Source organism: Mustela putorius, unplaced genomic scaffold (assembly GCF_011764305.1).
Source record: "Mustela putorius furo isolate JIRA1106 unplaced genomic scaffold, ASM1176430v1.1 tig00000997_pilon_pilon_pilon, whole genome shotgun sequence".
In the NCBI taxonomy this organism is placed as follows: domain Eukaryota; kingdom Metazoa; phylum Chordata; class Mammalia; order Carnivora; family Mustelidae; genus Mustela; species Mustela putorius.
In genome coordinates, this window is record NW_025421527.1 from 819,945 (window position 1) to 835,329 (window position 15,385).

The window sequence follows — 15,385 nt, forward strand, 5'->3', positions numbered from 1 at the left end:
AATGAAACAAGATGGGATCAGGAGGGAGACAAACCATAAGTGACTCTTAATCTCACAAAACAAACTGAAGGTTGCTGGGGGGAGGAGGATCAGGAGAGTGGGGTGGGGTTATGGACATTGGGGAGGGTAGGTGCTATGGTGAGTGCTGTGAAGTGTGTAAACCTGGCGATTCACAGACCTGTACCCCTGGGGATAAAAATACATTATACGTTTATTAAAAAAAAAAGAAAGAAAGAAAGAAAGAAAGAAACTCACCCTACATTCCAAAGCTTCCCTCTCCTCCACTTTACCCACTACAACCGTCCCAAGATTTTTATCCTCTAAAAGAAATAGATCAGTCCACACTCCAACCAGTACAGCCTTTGAAAGGTAAAGGGCATGTTGTTTTCTATATTTTATTATAAAAGTAATACATGGTCTGTACAGAAAGAGTCTTGACGGCAAGAAGTGCTGAGACTCAAAAGGAACCAGGACAGTCAGTGATCTGGGACCACACTGTCTGCGACTTTTAGGACTTCAAGCTTCAGGATTCACACAGATGTCCCTGGAAGGGTCCTTCTCTTCCTTTGGAACCATGGCATCCTCTTGTCCTCCCTCAGGGGAACTGGGCCAGGCATCCTGGTGTCTCTGATTCTCTTTCCCCGGGCCGCAGGCAAGATAATGGAGGCTAAATTTGGTTCTGGTAATCTGCCTCTGCCTCTGCCTCTTCCTCCGGGTGCAAGAGAAGTGAGTAGGTGATGGTATTCTCAGCCTATGGAATGCAGAAGGGAGCAATTCACAGGAATGAAAACAGCAGAGGAGGAGGCGGAAGGAGGAGATGGCTGGGGTTGCTCACCTCAATTTTGGCAGCCTCTTCAGTATCAGTGACATTGGCTGTGGGCAGAAAGAACAGGGGTCAGGGACGCGTGGGGGCTCGGTCAGTCAAGGGTTAACCTTCTGCTCAGGTCACAATCTCAAGGTCCTGGGATGGAGCCCTGAATCTGCTTCTCCCTCTTCCTCTGTCCCCCACCCCCACTCATGCTCACTCTCTCTTTCTCTCTCAAATAAGAAAATACAATCTTTAAAAAAAAATTAGAACAGAGATCAGCCCACTGCACGGTAGTGGCCGCTGCAGAAGGAAGGCCCCAACCAGACACGAAGAAACAAGGACCTGCAGACCGAGTTCTCTGCGGCAGACTCAGCCTCTGCTCCTGGCCACACGGGCAGAGGGAGGCCCTCATCTGCCCTGCATGCTTTTCAGAGAATTGCTGACTTTTTCTAGAAACCAACCCGCCGGCTTTAGGAACCGGAGATCCTGGGGAAGAGATAGGGGGATGTTCAGTATCACCGGGAGGTCAAGTTGAGTTTTTTGCTGGCCACAGTCTTCAGGGAGAGAAGACTGGGGGACGGTTCAGCCCTGGCCCGATGCAGTGGGTTGGGGCGGGGGGGGGGGGGGGGGGCTTTGAAGAATGTGAGGCTCCGCCACATTAAAATGGAAGAAAGCGCAACAGTGAAAGCGAGCGGAGGAGGGAAGGAAGCAAGCCGACAAGCCAGGACTTTCCCTGGTAAATAGCTAAAACACACCAAATTCCTACATGTTTTTTTGCCAGTGAACTCGCTCACTCACTCACTCACAGTGTGAAAAGTAGTCTCAGTATCTGCAAAGCAGCATTCCTTAGGCAGGGGTGGGGGTGGGAGGGTGAGACAGTGCCTCCAGTGTCTCCACTCACCCCCACCCCCACCCGGCACACAGTCTCTGTTGGCCATGTTCCAGATTCTGGAACAAAGCACCCCCTGAATTCTCCTTCTAATGCATTCTCAACAATCCTAGTGACCTAGCTTGCTGATGGGAAACCGTCAGACCCCCTGCCTCGCTGTGGCGAGAGTGCTGGTGAAATGGATTTGCGCCAGTGCAGACAGAGCCAAACCTCCAAGGGGCTGTTCCAGTTGTGTTTGGGCTTTTCTCTGGATCTGGCTTGGCCTGGTGCGGGCTCAGGCCTGCATCCCATCGGACACGGCCAAGAACACAAGGGCCTTGCTCAAAGCACAGCGGGACAAGTGCCATTGCGCTCAAGCTCTCGAATCTGTTGGTTCCGCTCTGAGTCACACTCCGGCCCACTGACGCAGAGCCCCTGAGGGCCTCTTTTTCCTCTGCTTCTGCTAGCCAGGAGCCCCTCGAGAAATTTCCAGGTTCCCTGGCGCTCTCACTTAGCTACAGGCAGGAGGTCACCTGGAATACTCCTGCTCCCACCTGGGCCAGGGGTTGGAGAGTCACTGACTCTCAGAATGTCAGACCCAGAGGGCTTTGAGGTCACCAGGCCAATCTGCCCATTTCCTCAGGGAGGTGACTTCAGGCCATAGTGGGGAACGTGCAAGTTTCCACCTGCTGCTGGTGACAGAGCAATGGCCAGGCCCATGTTTAATAAAAAGTACACACGTGGGCACCAGAGCCAAACTCTGCCCAGCAGGGAAGCCTGGGAATGCACCCAGTCCCCTAGAACTTTCTCCAGCCCACATGTCCCCGTAATGCCTCATTCTTCCCCATCACTCCCTGAGACAGACTCCTCAGCCTCTCCACGGATCATTCCCTGGGTCTCCCTCTCTTTTCCTCTTATTCCCGCGTGTCTCAGCCTCACAACTCCTAACCTCTGGCCTGTGCCAACTCTGCCAAACCCCACAGAAGGACCCAAACATCTCTGATGTCCTGTTCTGGAAACGTTCCCAGCATTCCTGGTTCCAAAATTTGACACAACCCTCCCCTCTGGATCTGCGGCAGGTGGTCCTCTCCCTCTCATCCCCAGTGAGGTCCTCTTCAGGCCCAGGAGTTAGTCTCAGAACGGACCAAGCGATTTGAGCCCCTGCCCTCCTCCACCGCCCCCTCCCTGTCCTGTGCTCCCAGCTGAACTCACACAAGCCGCTTCCTGGGGGCTCCAGTCCACCCGGCAGCCCCAGGCAGGGCACCTTGAGCCCCCAAGCAGGGAACTGCACTCACCTGGTTCCTCAGGGAGGGGCTCTCCCATTTCCCTGTGCTTGGGGTTTCCTAGGGGAGCTATGAGGGGCACAGAGGAGGTTAGTAGAGGTACAGGGTGGGGCCTGAGTCCTCAGGCAAGGACCAGGGGCTGGACCCGGTTAGAACCAACAGAGACCCTCCCCTCCCCCACCCCCATGGAGCCGCTTTTCCTCCTCCTCCTCCTCCTCTCCTGCCCCAGACCTGCCCACCCTATAGAAGGGCCATTGAGTTAACCATGGGGACCCCTGGGACTGTCAGAAAGGCCGTTTGGCTGTATCTTTCTCAGGCTTGCCCTGCCCTGTAAAAAAGCTCTTTTCCCTCCCGAGAGTCTCTGTGCATCTCAATGGGGAGCCCGGCTGTGCACCGACCCAAAGGGCCTTGTGAGGTACGAGGGGTCCGAGGGGCATCTTTCCTCTCCCCTGTGGCTCCGAGTCTTCTTCCCTCTTCCCCCTCTTCTATCTCCGGGTGACTTTAGACTTTCTCTCCCACCAAGCTAGCTTTCCGGGCGATGAACCGTGACAACTTGCTTATTCCACTTCTCGGGCCCCTCGCCTCCTTCTCAGCTCCTTCCGGGCGGTACGAGGGGGAGGAACCGCTTTCCAAGAGTCGGAGTTCCCCGGGCACCCCTCTGTGAGCAGGCGGTCGCTCAGTGACGCGGTCTCCCTGCCGGCACACCGTGCTAGGCGCAGGGGAGACCAGGGGGCAGGAACGAGGACTTCCCGGGACTTCCTTCCCGGCGTCTTGCCTCCCGCTGGGGAACACAGTTTCCTTCTCTCCTGTGGCCTCTGTGGTCTGCATGACCCGGCCCTTGCCCACGTGTCTGCCCAGCCTCATCTGCCCTCCCTGCGCCTTGCAGGTTTTGGTTTCCAGCCGCAGGGCCCTTACCGCCCCTCCTCGCTCCTCCCCTGCCCCTGTCCCAGCCACAGTGCTCTTCCTTTCTGTGCCTTGGCCCCCAGCCAAGCAATGCTCTTCCAGGCCTCTCTGCCCGGCTGGTGCTACCAGCTACCCTCCGACACGTCCCCTCCTGGGTCAGGAGGGCGGCTCTCTCGTGTGCTGTTATGTACCCGGCACCGGGCGGAGTGTCAGCCCTGCTCAACCCCATACTATCCTGTGAGGGCCCTACTAGTGCCCTCATTTTCCAGATGAAACAATACAGGCACAGAGATGGTGAAGAACTCACCCAAGGTCACACAGCTGGTGAGCTGTGGAGCTGAGATTTAATTAGGGGTGGGGGGGGGGGGGCGGTCCGACTCCCCCATGTGTGTTTTGGTCACTACATATACCACTGACTCTTGCAAGCTTCTCTAACCACTCGCCGGGGCTGCATCACATGGGCTCTTGTGGCCCCCTCCCCCATCACAGCCTTGGTGATTCGACTAAAGCTTTCATCCCACCTAACTTGAATGATTTACTTGTCCTGTCTTCCCCACCGCACTGGGAGCCCCTGGAGAGCAGGGCCTGGACTTCTTATCACCCAGGGTGCCTAACACAGTGCTGGACCCATAAGCAAGTTTTTTCAAGCCTTGTTGAATAAATGCCTGAATTTATTTCACTCAGTCTGCTATGTCTGTGTCTGCCTTCCTGCCTTCGGCTCAGGTCGTGATCCCAGGCTCCCTGTTCCACGGCGAGCCTGCCTCTGCCTCTCTCTCTCTGTCTCTTATGAATAAATACATAAAATCTTTTAAAAATAAATAAGCGAATGAATTAACGAATAAAATATGGGGCTATGTCTGAATTATAAGGATTCTCTGAGCCCAGAGAGGAGGGTCCTGGCTATGGTTGGGGTTAAAGCCTGGGCCAAGTAGGAACGGACAGCAAGAGGAACCCAGAAAAGCCACAAACCTGAAGTTTGCTTTTGCCTGAGGCGGAACCAGGCCACAGCAGCCACGAGGCTGGCCACTGCAGCAGAGCCAGCGACTGCAGCCACGACCGTCATCATCACGGAGGAGTCGCTCCGGTCGGACTCTGGGGGAGACAGACCTCAGGATACGCAGCAGCCTCCCACGTCCCACCCTGTACTCCAAGGCTTCTCTTCAGGAGCTGCTTTGTGTCTGGGTCCCTTGTCCCTTGTCTGGGTCCTCCCCAAACCTCACCTGTGGGGATGACACGGTGGCGGGACTTGTGCCTCCCTGCCAACAGGTGTCTCTGCTCATCCAATAAAGGCAGAGTGGGGGGGGGGGGGGGATGCGAGCTCAGAGAGAGAAGGGAGGGGGACCCAAAGCCTCCCCTAGTTGGAGGCACCGAGACTCCATCCCACAAGAGCTAGAACTGTTGGGAACAAGTCATGTCTTGGGGAGTGAACAGACATGACATGTGACCTGCCTCAGAGCTCTCGCCCCTCCTGCTGCCCAGGGCCAATATTCATCACGCCCCGTTCCTCCCCGCTCTGCCTCTGTGCGCACATGTGTGTGCTCTGACATGTCTCAGATCTCCCAGGAGGCCTCTACGACCTTCGCCACAATTGCCCGTCCCCTCACTGTCCTCCTCCCTCCATCCTGACGGAGCTCCCACCTCGGACGGAGATGGCCACAGGCTGTGAGAAGCGCAGCATCTGGCCTATCATTCCCGTGCAGTGGTAGTCACCGCTGTGACTGAGGTTGGCTTCTGGGATGAAGAACGTGGAATTCAGAGAGGAGAACTGCTTGGATTTTCTATCCTGGAAGAAGGTGATCTTGTACAGGTGCCGGTTCTGCCAGCTATGGCACCTCAGCACGATGGGGTCCCCTATCTGGAACACCAGGCGTCGGGTCTGGAGCAGCAGCCAGTCTGAAAGACACAAAGGGACCCTAGGACCTGGGAGGTCTTGACTCAACTCTGAGGCCATCCTTACCGGTGGGACACGCTGTGGGCGGAGCGAAGAGCTTGACACCTGGTGTCTCAGGGTAGCTCCATTTTGGGGGAGCTCGGACTTCTTGGGCCTCTTCTAGGCCTTGGGTTCCTCCTCTGTGAAGATGGACAGAACAATCCCACGCAGCTACAGCAGTTCCCGGCACATAGTAGGTGCTCAGGATAAGCCTGTCTTCTCTTTGCTGTCCTGGGAGAAGGCAGCTGCTGCCCTGTCCTGCCCAACAGGCTCTTTCAGGAAGAGAGCCCGGGGTGCAGTCTGACCTAGGAGATGACATGTGAGGGGACACAGCAGAGACAAGTCTTTCGGAAGAGTGAGAAGTCATGGACCTCCAAAAAGTATTAGCTTATTTGATGTAATTTGGTAAATGTGGAGTTTTACTTCAGCAGAGTCTTTGAGGTCATTGGCCTGCTGTCTTTTTTCCCTTCCAATGTTCATCCTTCGACTGAGGAAGACGAAATACTTAGTATGTTTGTTGTGTAGGGAATAAAGCCTAAGGTGGAAATTTGTCCTCCTGACCTCGGCTCACGTGCTCCATTTCCCTAAAGCTGGAGGATGGAGCAGAGCTGGAATTGGAAAGAGAGTTAGAGGAGAAGACAACAGCAGAATCAGAAGGGGGCACCTGGTGGCTCACTGGATGAAGCGTCTGCCTTCGGCTTGGGTCATGATCCCAGGGCCCTGGAGTCGAGACCCTGTGTCGGGTTCCTGCTCAGTGGGGAGCCTGCTTCTCCCTCTCCTCCTGTGACTGCCCCCACCCCCAAGCTCATGCTCTCCCTCTCTCTCAAATAAATAAATGAAATCTTGGGGGAAAAAAATCAGAATTAGAAGGGAGTGAGGGCAGGGGGGTGGGGTGCAGGAAGAGTGACGAGGCCAACCAAGTCTCAGCACTGGCTGGGGACACAGCCACGGATGCAGGAGGAGATGGTCAGTACCAAGGGAGTGAGTGACGACACAGAGAAGTCAGCCGCAGCTACAGCGGGAATTCGAGGGGTGGAGGGTGGCACCAGACCCTGTTCCTTGGGTGCCATGAGCTAGAAAACCCCAGGCCCCCTGTCAGGGAGGCACGTCTACCTTCCACCCAAATCCCTGCCTTACAACACTGCACAGTCCTCCTCTTGGAGGACCGAGACCCTGGCTGGGCACTATGCACCAGGATGAGGCTGAGCCGTCCTGGTTCCCTAGACTACCTCTCTCGCGAGATTGGATTAGGGCAGGTGGGGATGCCAAGATGTGTAAAGCGCTGAAAAAAATAAAGTAGAACCCAGAGAAAATACCAATGTTGCCATGTAGCACCAGCAACCAATTCCGGCACTTCTCTTCCCTGCCGAGGGAATCCCCATCACAGAAGACCTACGTGGCTGGGAATGGTTTTTCTTCTGTGGAGTCTCTGCTGCTACCAGGTTATAACCTAGATAATGGGGACTATCTGCCTTCGGCTGGTCTGTGCAAGGGGGGCAACTTAGCGCTCTTTAAGAACATTTGTCTTGGTGCAAATCTTAAAGGCAGGGTCAGGTTCCTGTCCGTGGCACTCATGAGAGGTTCTTCAAGTAATCGAAGGGCTTTCCCACCCATCTGGGAACAAAACTCCTCTGCGTTCTCCCGGAAGCCTTGCAGAGAAGCGATAATGCCCACACCTTCTTCACATGCCAGTGGCTACGTGGGGACACACTCAGTCTCAGGGGGTGGGAGGCCCTCACCTCCTTGCCTTCCTGCAGGGGCAGGACACAGATGTCGGGCCTCAGGAGCTTCCCTCTGGGCCTGTCACTTCCTGCTGCCTGGAGAGGGTGGGGGTGACAGGCCTGCTGTGTGCTTTTGAGGAAAATGTAGGCGTCTGGGGAGGGAAAGGGCCTCCACGAAGAGTGACGATGACAGTATTCATTGTCATCGCATAGTGGCTCTACTTTTTTGCCAGAAGCTTTGTAAAATCATTCGTTTAACAAATATTTATTAACCCCTGCCCTTGTCAGGGGCTAAAAATGCAAACACAGTTAAAACACAGCTTCCAGGGGAACCGGGGTGGCTCAGTCGGCTAAGGGTCCAACTCTTGGCTTCGGCTCAGGTCATGAGCTCAGGGTTGTGAGATGGAGCCCTGTTTCGGGCTCTGTGCTGGGTGTGGAGCCTCTCTCCCTCTCCCTCTGCCCTCCTCTCCCCCTCTTTCTCTAATGAGGAAAAAAAAAAGGATCAACACAATTTTCAGGTCAAGTTGCATGGGGGCAAGGAGATGCTGATTCCCACAAGGACCTGGGGAGGGAGGCATTAAAACCCCCATGAGTAGACAAAGAATCAAACCCAAGGGCAGATGGATCACCATGGCTGGTGGTGTCCAGGCTGAAGACCCAGTTGTGGTCTGTCTATGCTTTGTGATGGCTACAAAAATGGGTTTTTAGGCAGTCAGAATTTCCTTCTGCTTCTCTCATACCCTACGTGCTTGTCTATAGCCTTGTAACCTTGCTCCATCAGGACTGAGGCAAAATTGAGGACTGAGGAATCTCTTAGGACCATCCAGCGCCACCACACGTACTAAGCAAAGGGAGTGGATGAAAAGGGAAGTGAGTGGACAAAAACATCTTCCAACAACTCACAGCCCTGCTTCCCAGGAAACAGGCTACCCCTCTTCCCTAAAAACCTCTGCCGTGTTAGCAGATTTCATCTTTCCTTATTCACCCAGTCCCTCCCTGGGCCCTTCCTCCACTGACCGGAAGTCACGTCCAGATGCACAGCGTCACTGAGGCTGGTCTGGCTGGTCTGGCACCTGTACTCCCCACTGTCCTGTTTTCTGGCCTTAAAGCTGTAGTTGGAGTTGACCAGGGTTGGGATGAAGCTCCCATTATGGAACCACTGGGTGACGTGATCTGCAGCGGCGTGGGCTCCCTGGCACTTCAGGGTCACGTGATCCTCCTGGAGCACATTGACCCATGGGGGCTCGAGGTCCAGCACAGCCTTCGGGAGACCTGCTGAAGGGCAGAGAGAGGAGGAAGCAGGAGCAAAGGGGGCCCTAAGAGCCGAAGCGGCCCCCGAATTTCAGTGAAGCCCCGTACTGTTGTGTGACTGTAGGTAATTCCTCTTACTCATGTGTCCCACCACAGGGGCCTACAGGAAGCCAGGTCCACTCAGGGAGCTTGACCTTTCCCCAGGAAGAGAGGGCAAGGTAAGAGAAAGGAAGCAGGGGTAAAGGGAACACTAGAAATATATGTATACCTCAACAGGGGGCACCTGAGGCAGTTCTTTCTTTTCTTTTTTCTTCCTTCCTTCCCTCTCTCCCTTCCTTCCTTTGTTTCTCTCTCTCTCTCTCTCTCACACACACACACACACACGCACGTGTGCGCATGTGCACCCACACACATACTACACATACATACCTTTCTGAAACTCACCTTCTTCCCCTACAAACAGAGGCATTTTGGATATTAGATAAACTCTCTCCAGAGCCGGATGAAGGCATCTGGTGGAGGTATCCATCGTGAGTCAGACATCAGGTTTCTCTTCTGACCTGATGTCAGTCTTTGCCCCTTAGAATAGACCTATCCTCACACCCAAGTACAGAGGAGTCTCTAGTCTCTGTGTCCTCAGGAGGATAAAGAAAGAGGAAAGGCTGGAGGGCCAGTCTAGGGAGCCCTGGGTTCAGTGCCTCAGGGAGAACCGCACCCCACCCTCGTGAGATTCCTGGGAGGCAGGGAGTTAACTGCCACAGAGAAAGAAGTGCCCGGCAGAGTTTACAACACCAAGCTGCAATCTGGGGTATCTCTTCCTAATTCTTTCTAGGCCTTGAAGCCCTCAGATACATGCAAAGTGGAGGATTTATCAACACGGGAGATAACCTTGGCAGATGATGGGATTTTGTGTGCAACTGAGACTAAAAATGTCTGAGGTCTTGATTTTACTGAGAGAGGACGAGCTGTTTTCTGTGACAGTATCTGTGACGTCTCACCCTAACAGAACCAGAAGGATTCAAGCACCTGCTGCCTATCCTGCGCTCCCTGGGAGGAGGGGAAAGAGAAAGGGGAGGGGCAGGGCATCTGCTTCCTGGCCCCACCCAAGTACTAGGTTACTGGTGCATTCAGGGCACCTCCAAGTGGGTGCTGGGAGCAGAGGAAGAGTGTGGTTGGGGGAGGGAGAGGATGTGGGTGGAGCACTTACCAGGTGTCCCAGCAACTGGAGCTGTAAGAAAGTGAAGATCAGTCCAGAGTTTAGATTTGATGATTCATCATTACAAGAATCACTTCAAAAAAAAAAAAAAAAAAAAAAAAAAAAACAATCCCTCCATGCAAATCCCTTTAACCCCCTTGCCCTTCCTTATCTCTTGTTAAATTCAACTATACTGTCCATGCCTTGACTTGTTCATCTGTGGGTCACTAAAATGAGCACATAAGCAGATGGATCAGTAGTATCTCTATAAATTTGGGGTCACCATTTTCAAAAGGACATTGAACTGCCATTCTGACACGTTTTTCTAGTAAATTTGCTCTGCTGTTCTCAGCAGGGACACTCATCTTTTCCTCACTCCCAAAACTTTCCTGTCTTCTGCCTCCAATCCCTTCTTGCTTAAAGTGGATGCCTTCCTTCATTCTTCACAGAAAACAAAAGTAGTTGGGCAGGCAATCTCACACCTTCCCTCAACTCAAATGTCGAACCTCTCTGCCCCTCTGCCCAACTTCCTTTCTTGCTGTTCCCTAGGAAAGTCTCTCCCCTCCTCTCCAAGATCAGTCTCCACCCTGGTTCGCAAACCCTGTCACCCTCACAAGGATTTCCCTCTCTCTGTTATCCTATGCTCTTCTGCATCACCAATTTCTCCTCAGCTGGTTCTTTCCCATTAACATAAGCATAGTCCAGATCTTTCATTAAAAAAAACAAAACAAAACAAAAAACACTTCTCACTTGATCCCACATATAATTCCAGAATTATTTCTCTGCTCCCTTTCATAACCAGATTTCTTAGGGTTGTTTTGTTTTGTTTTGTTTTCTACATGGACTGCGCTCCTTTCTACTCATTGAGCTCCCATAACACCAGCCCTCTTTAAATTCTTCTAACTCACGGCTCTTGTGTATGCAGATCCCTCCTCTAGACCCAGTTTTCTTTATCTCTTCAAATGGCTAGATCCTTGCCTTGCTCAAAGTCCCAGCTCAAGTGTCATCTCCTCAGAAAAAGCTTTCCCTATCATCGTGGTTATTATCCTCTCTGCTTCCCCACAAAGACTGTTCTTATCACAGTATCCTGTTTACATCTTTGTGGTCCTTTCCAATTTATATTTATGCCGATTTATCCATTTATTTGTTGTTTATATCTCCCAGGAGAATGGAAGGTCAAAGGGGGAAGCAGCCATATCAATTTTATTTGCCAGTGCTCTGGGAAATCACTTATTGAATGAGTCTAGCTGGGAGATAAAAGGGGCCACAGTTGTACTGACAATAGGACCTGAAGGATATATGCACATGAGGGAAAATTTTTCTTAAGATTTTATTTATTTGTTTGAGAGAGAAAGAGTGAGAGAACTTGAGCAGGGTGGGGGGCAGAGGGAGAGGCAGAAGCACACTCTCTGCTGAGAAGAGAGTCTGACTTGACCATGGAACTCCAGGATCATGACCTGAGCCGAAGGCAGATGCTTCACCAACTGAGCCACCCAGGTGCCCCCACATAAGAAATTTAAGAGGCAATATTGGGGGAAGCTGGCCCTTGATGAGAGTGAAGGTAATGTGAGTGGATGGCTAGGGAAAAGGTTACTCATGCTCACACAAATAGAAATGTTAGGAAGAGGAGTACATCTGTAAGGGGAAGAGAAGTTGAGTTTGAATATAGTTTGTTTCTGAGCCGGTATATCAGTGTGAGGGTGTCCAACCAGCAGGTGGAAACACAAAACTGTAGTTGACACAAGCAAGAAAGACAGGTCTGGAAGTTGTTGACACAGCAGTGATAGCTGAGAACCAGAGTGTGTCAGATTGGCAAGACGGATGGTGTAGAAAGAAGTAGAACCTAAGAGGAAGGAAAGAGGAGCAACAAGAAAGAGATGAGAAGAGTGGAGAAAAGTTGTCAGCCATTTACTCAATCTACACTCAACCAACAGTCATGAAAACACACTCAATAGAGTCGTTGTAAGGCAGACAAAGACCTTGTGCTTTAAGGTCAGGAAGGCTGTCTTGTCTTGTTCATTGGTAAATCTCCAAGTCCTAGAACAGGGCGTATTCACACATTTATTTAAGGCAGTTTGTGGAATCTGTAGGAAGCAGGAAATGCAGTGTCTACATTACCTGGCTGTAGAGGAAGAGCCACTTGGGGCATGGGAATGTAGTAAAGAGGGGGCAATGGGGGCCTTAGTTAGTACGCAACAGAGCAGCCCTGGAGGCATTTAAGTGCGGTGACTCAGCTGCACTTGAAGACATCATGGCCTTGGTGTGCGGCATAGATTCAGAGGAGAGGAGACAGGAGCAATTGAGATGGGGCCAGAGGTGTTGTCAAAGCTGGGTTATTGAGGGATGCAGTCAAATGCTCTACCCCTGAGCTATACCCCCTGGTTACTGAGGGATGAAGACCTAAAGATAGTGCTCCAAATAAGGATGGGGAAAATGGAGCCAATCCTGGGTGACTTAATGAAAGGGCAAGTGGAAGAAAAGATCAAGTTTTGCCCAGGAGTCTTGCCCAGGCGACTGGCACATTGGTGGCTGAGATGGACCTTTAGACCTCTCAAGGTCTAAAGCTTCCTTTCCTTCACGTGAAAAATGACATAGTCCAATGCTCCTTTCACATGTTATTCAACTTCAGTCCATTTCATCCTGCTCATCAAGGAATACTCTCTCCTCTTCACCTCCACTTCTTATCTCAGTATCATTTAGAAGTGAGGGTCGAAGGCTCCTAGAGATGACCAGATTTTACTATCAGTCATAGCACCTAACTCGAGAGTGGCTCCATGTCTTCCTCTGGGGCCACTGTAAGGTGTATTTGAGGGTGGGAACTCTAGGAATTGAGCTTGGAGAGATAATCCTAGCAATAAGTCTCCCCTAGCTGGCCTCCTAGACTTCCTCCCACAGGCACCAACAGTCCCTGGCCTCCATCTTGACCTAGGACCCTGACTTTCTCCCTGATCACAGCCAGGACCTATCCCCATGTGTGTGTACAACCCCTGCTCCCTGGATAACCCGAACTCTCTTTGCTTCTTCCCTGGGGAAATCCAACACATAAACAGAATAAGCTTCTGCTGCTTAACAGAGAATGGTTACTTCCACCTCCACCCCAAGTGTGCTATTGCTTCCTCCCCACCCTTTATCTAAGACAGCATTCGTCCTTCCACCTAAGATTTGGTCCCTGTGAAACACAAATTTCTAAGGAAGGAAAACACCCTGGCCCCTCATTAGTGACTCAAGTCTGCGTCACTAGACTTTCCCTAGAGCAGGTTCAGGTGTAGGTGGTAGCAGAACATCAGGGACCTGGCTGCCTAGTGATACCGGGCAAAAGACACTAAAAACTACAACAAACACTCTGCCAGCTTTATCATTTGCCAAGGCCAGTGGGTCTGTCAGAGTTTGTCTTCATCAACCTTCCTCACCCTCCTCGTTTTCCTGAACGGCTCCCACGCTACCCCTCATCCTCACCAAAGCTCAGCCCAACCTAGGGAAGCAGCAGCTGAGTTAGGAAAGTGCATCTGCCTCTGTCCCTCAGGAGGCCACGGACTCACCCAGAAATAGCAGAGCTGTCCACAGCAGCATGTCCCCCAAAGGATGGCAGGGCATGCAATCGGCCCCGTCACCAGCAGCAGCAGGGATGGGGAGGAACGAGGGAATCCACATCAGCTGTGGCTCACGTTGGCTCCAGCAGCACCAGGGTGGCAGGTGAGAGCTTCTCTTGAGACTTGACAGATTGTACCCGAGAGGACGGGCAAATTCTGAAGTCCAAAAGAGGAAGTGAAAAGAAATGCTGTTTTATCATAGGCTCCTCCCCTTCCACCCTTTTTCCTCTTCACTGTCCCCTCCTAGAAGATTCAGAGCTTCCCAGAACAGGTCTGGCTCAGCCCAATTCCAAATTCACGGAAATTTTAGAAACTGGGAAACAACTTCCTCTTCTTCTGGGACACAGCTCGGCTCAGCCTCTGGGAGTAAGAGGGGAACAGTCATCCAGTTCAGCTCCAAACTTCCGATCTGTTCCGATCTCTTTAGATAAGGCAACAGAGCAGAAGGTGCAGCCAGTTTTCTCTGACTTCTAGCTCCATTTGGATGGAGATGCTCCTGAAACTGGTGATGGTGAACTTGAGGCCACCCACCATCATTTGATTTTCTTTGTTATCATAATCTCTGACTTATTCCTGGATTGTGGAGCAAGAACAAGGATGTTGTCAGGGTGGCACCAGGATGGTTATGCTCATCCTCTTATTCCAGCATTCATTCCTTTATTTTATTTTAAGATTTATTTATTTATTAGAGAGAGCACACTCATGCATGTGAGTGTGCAAGGGAAGGGGGAGGGGCAGAGGGAGGGGGATGAAGAAGACTCCCCACTGAGCACAAAGCCAGACATGAAGCTTCATGTCAAGACCCGGAGATCATGACATGAACCAAAATCAAGAGTTGGACATCCAACTGACTGAGCCATCCAAGCACCTCTCACGTTCATTTTTTTGCTTGTTCCTTCACCAGACAATCTTCTGAATACCAACTTGTGCCCTGGTTCTTTATCTTTACCATCTTCAATCCCATCACCATTTCTATCACTGTGGCATGGTGAAGGAGTCTGGGCCTTGGGACTATATAAGTCTAGTTTTGAATGCCAGCTCAGATTGCTTGTCTAGGAAGGTAATCATGCCTACCCTTCAAGCAGGATTTCTTAGCCTCAGTACTTTTGACATTTTGGGTCAAATAGCTCTCATTGTGAGGAACTATCCTGTCCATTGCAGAATGATTAGGAACATCTCTGCTCCCACCCACTAGATGCCAGTTGCACCCCTAGTTGTGAAAATAAAAATGTCTCTAGACATGGACAAATGTCCTCTCAAAGGCAAAATTGCCCCAGGTTGAGAATCAATGCACTCAAGGTCTTTGGAAAAGAAAAGAAAATTCAAGTACTAGCAAAATGCCTGGTGTATCATACGTATCCAATGAAGGGTGGTTTCCTTTTCCTGCTTTCGGTCATCATCTTCCTCACTGTTTGTTCACCCTCAACATCTCCAGAAAATAAATTGCTCTTCTTTGGGCCCCTTCCTGGGGGCCCAAATGCCCTCATAGGAAGCAAACTTCAAGACTCAAGGAACTAACACTGTAAAATCTCTTCTCAGATCCATAATCTTCAGAAATCCTTAGCTACAGGCTTTTACTACTGGCCCCATTCAGTGTTCCTACCCCAATCTACTTCCAGCTCTTATCTCATTTTTTAAAAATATTTTATTTATGTATTTGTCAGAGAAAGTGAGCACAGGCAGACAGAGTGGCAGACAGAGGCAGAGGGAGAAGCAGGCTCCCTGGTAAGCAAGGAGCCCAATGTGGGACTCGATCCCAGGACGCTGGGATCATGACCTGAGCCGAAGGCAGCTGCTCAACCAACTGAGCCACCCAGGTGTCCCTCTTATCTGATT

General features: G+C 51.5%; 1 protein-coding gene across 4 annotated transcripts; it reads right to left on the reverse strand.

Annotated features, from left to right (window-relative positions):
• Nucleotides 1–381: 381 nt before the first annotated feature.
• On the reverse strand, nucleotides 382–13,722 carry LOC106005645 (low affinity immunoglobulin gamma Fc region receptor II). 4 transcript variants are annotated; one of them, XM_045086559.1, is made up of 8 exons: nucleotides 13,499–13,722; nucleotides 9,972–9,992; nucleotides 8,531–8,785; nucleotides 5,501–5,755; nucleotides 4,832–4,954; nucleotides 2,972–3,028; nucleotides 836–873; nucleotides 382–751 (listed from the first exon to the last, which is right to left on the reverse strand). In XM_045086559.1, the coding sequence occupies exons 1-8, from the start codon at nucleotides 13,608–13,610 to the stop codon at nucleotides 668–670; spliced, it is 945 nt and encodes a 314-aa protein (XP_044942494.1). In that variant the 5' UTR covers nucleotides 13,611–13,722; the 3' UTR covers nucleotides 382–667. The 4 variants fall into 4 exon arrangements, with proteins under 4 accessions (XP_044942494.1, XP_044942493.1, XP_044942496.1 ...); XM_045086558.1 differs by having other exon boundaries at nucleotides 8,531–8,788; XM_045086561.1 differs by lacking the exon at nucleotides 2,972–3,028.
• Between the last annotated feature and the right edge of the window lie 1,663 nt (nucleotides 13,723–15,385).

Excerpts from the sequence above, each read along its gene's own strand:
- LOC106005645 (XM_045086558.1), bottom strand. The coding sequence starts at position 13,610 with ATGTGGATTCCCTCGTTCCTCCCCATCCCTGCTGCTGCTGGTGACGGG. Across the intron at positions 9,993-13,498 it reads GACAGCTCTGCTATTTCTGG|CTCCAGTTGCTGGGACACCT; the intron begins GTGAGTCCGTGG and ends ACTTTCTTACAG. Across the intron at positions 3,029-4,831 it reads CAGGCAAAAGCAAACTTCAG|CTCCCCTAGGAAACCCCAAG; the intron begins GTTTGTGGCTTT and ends TGCCCCTCATAG.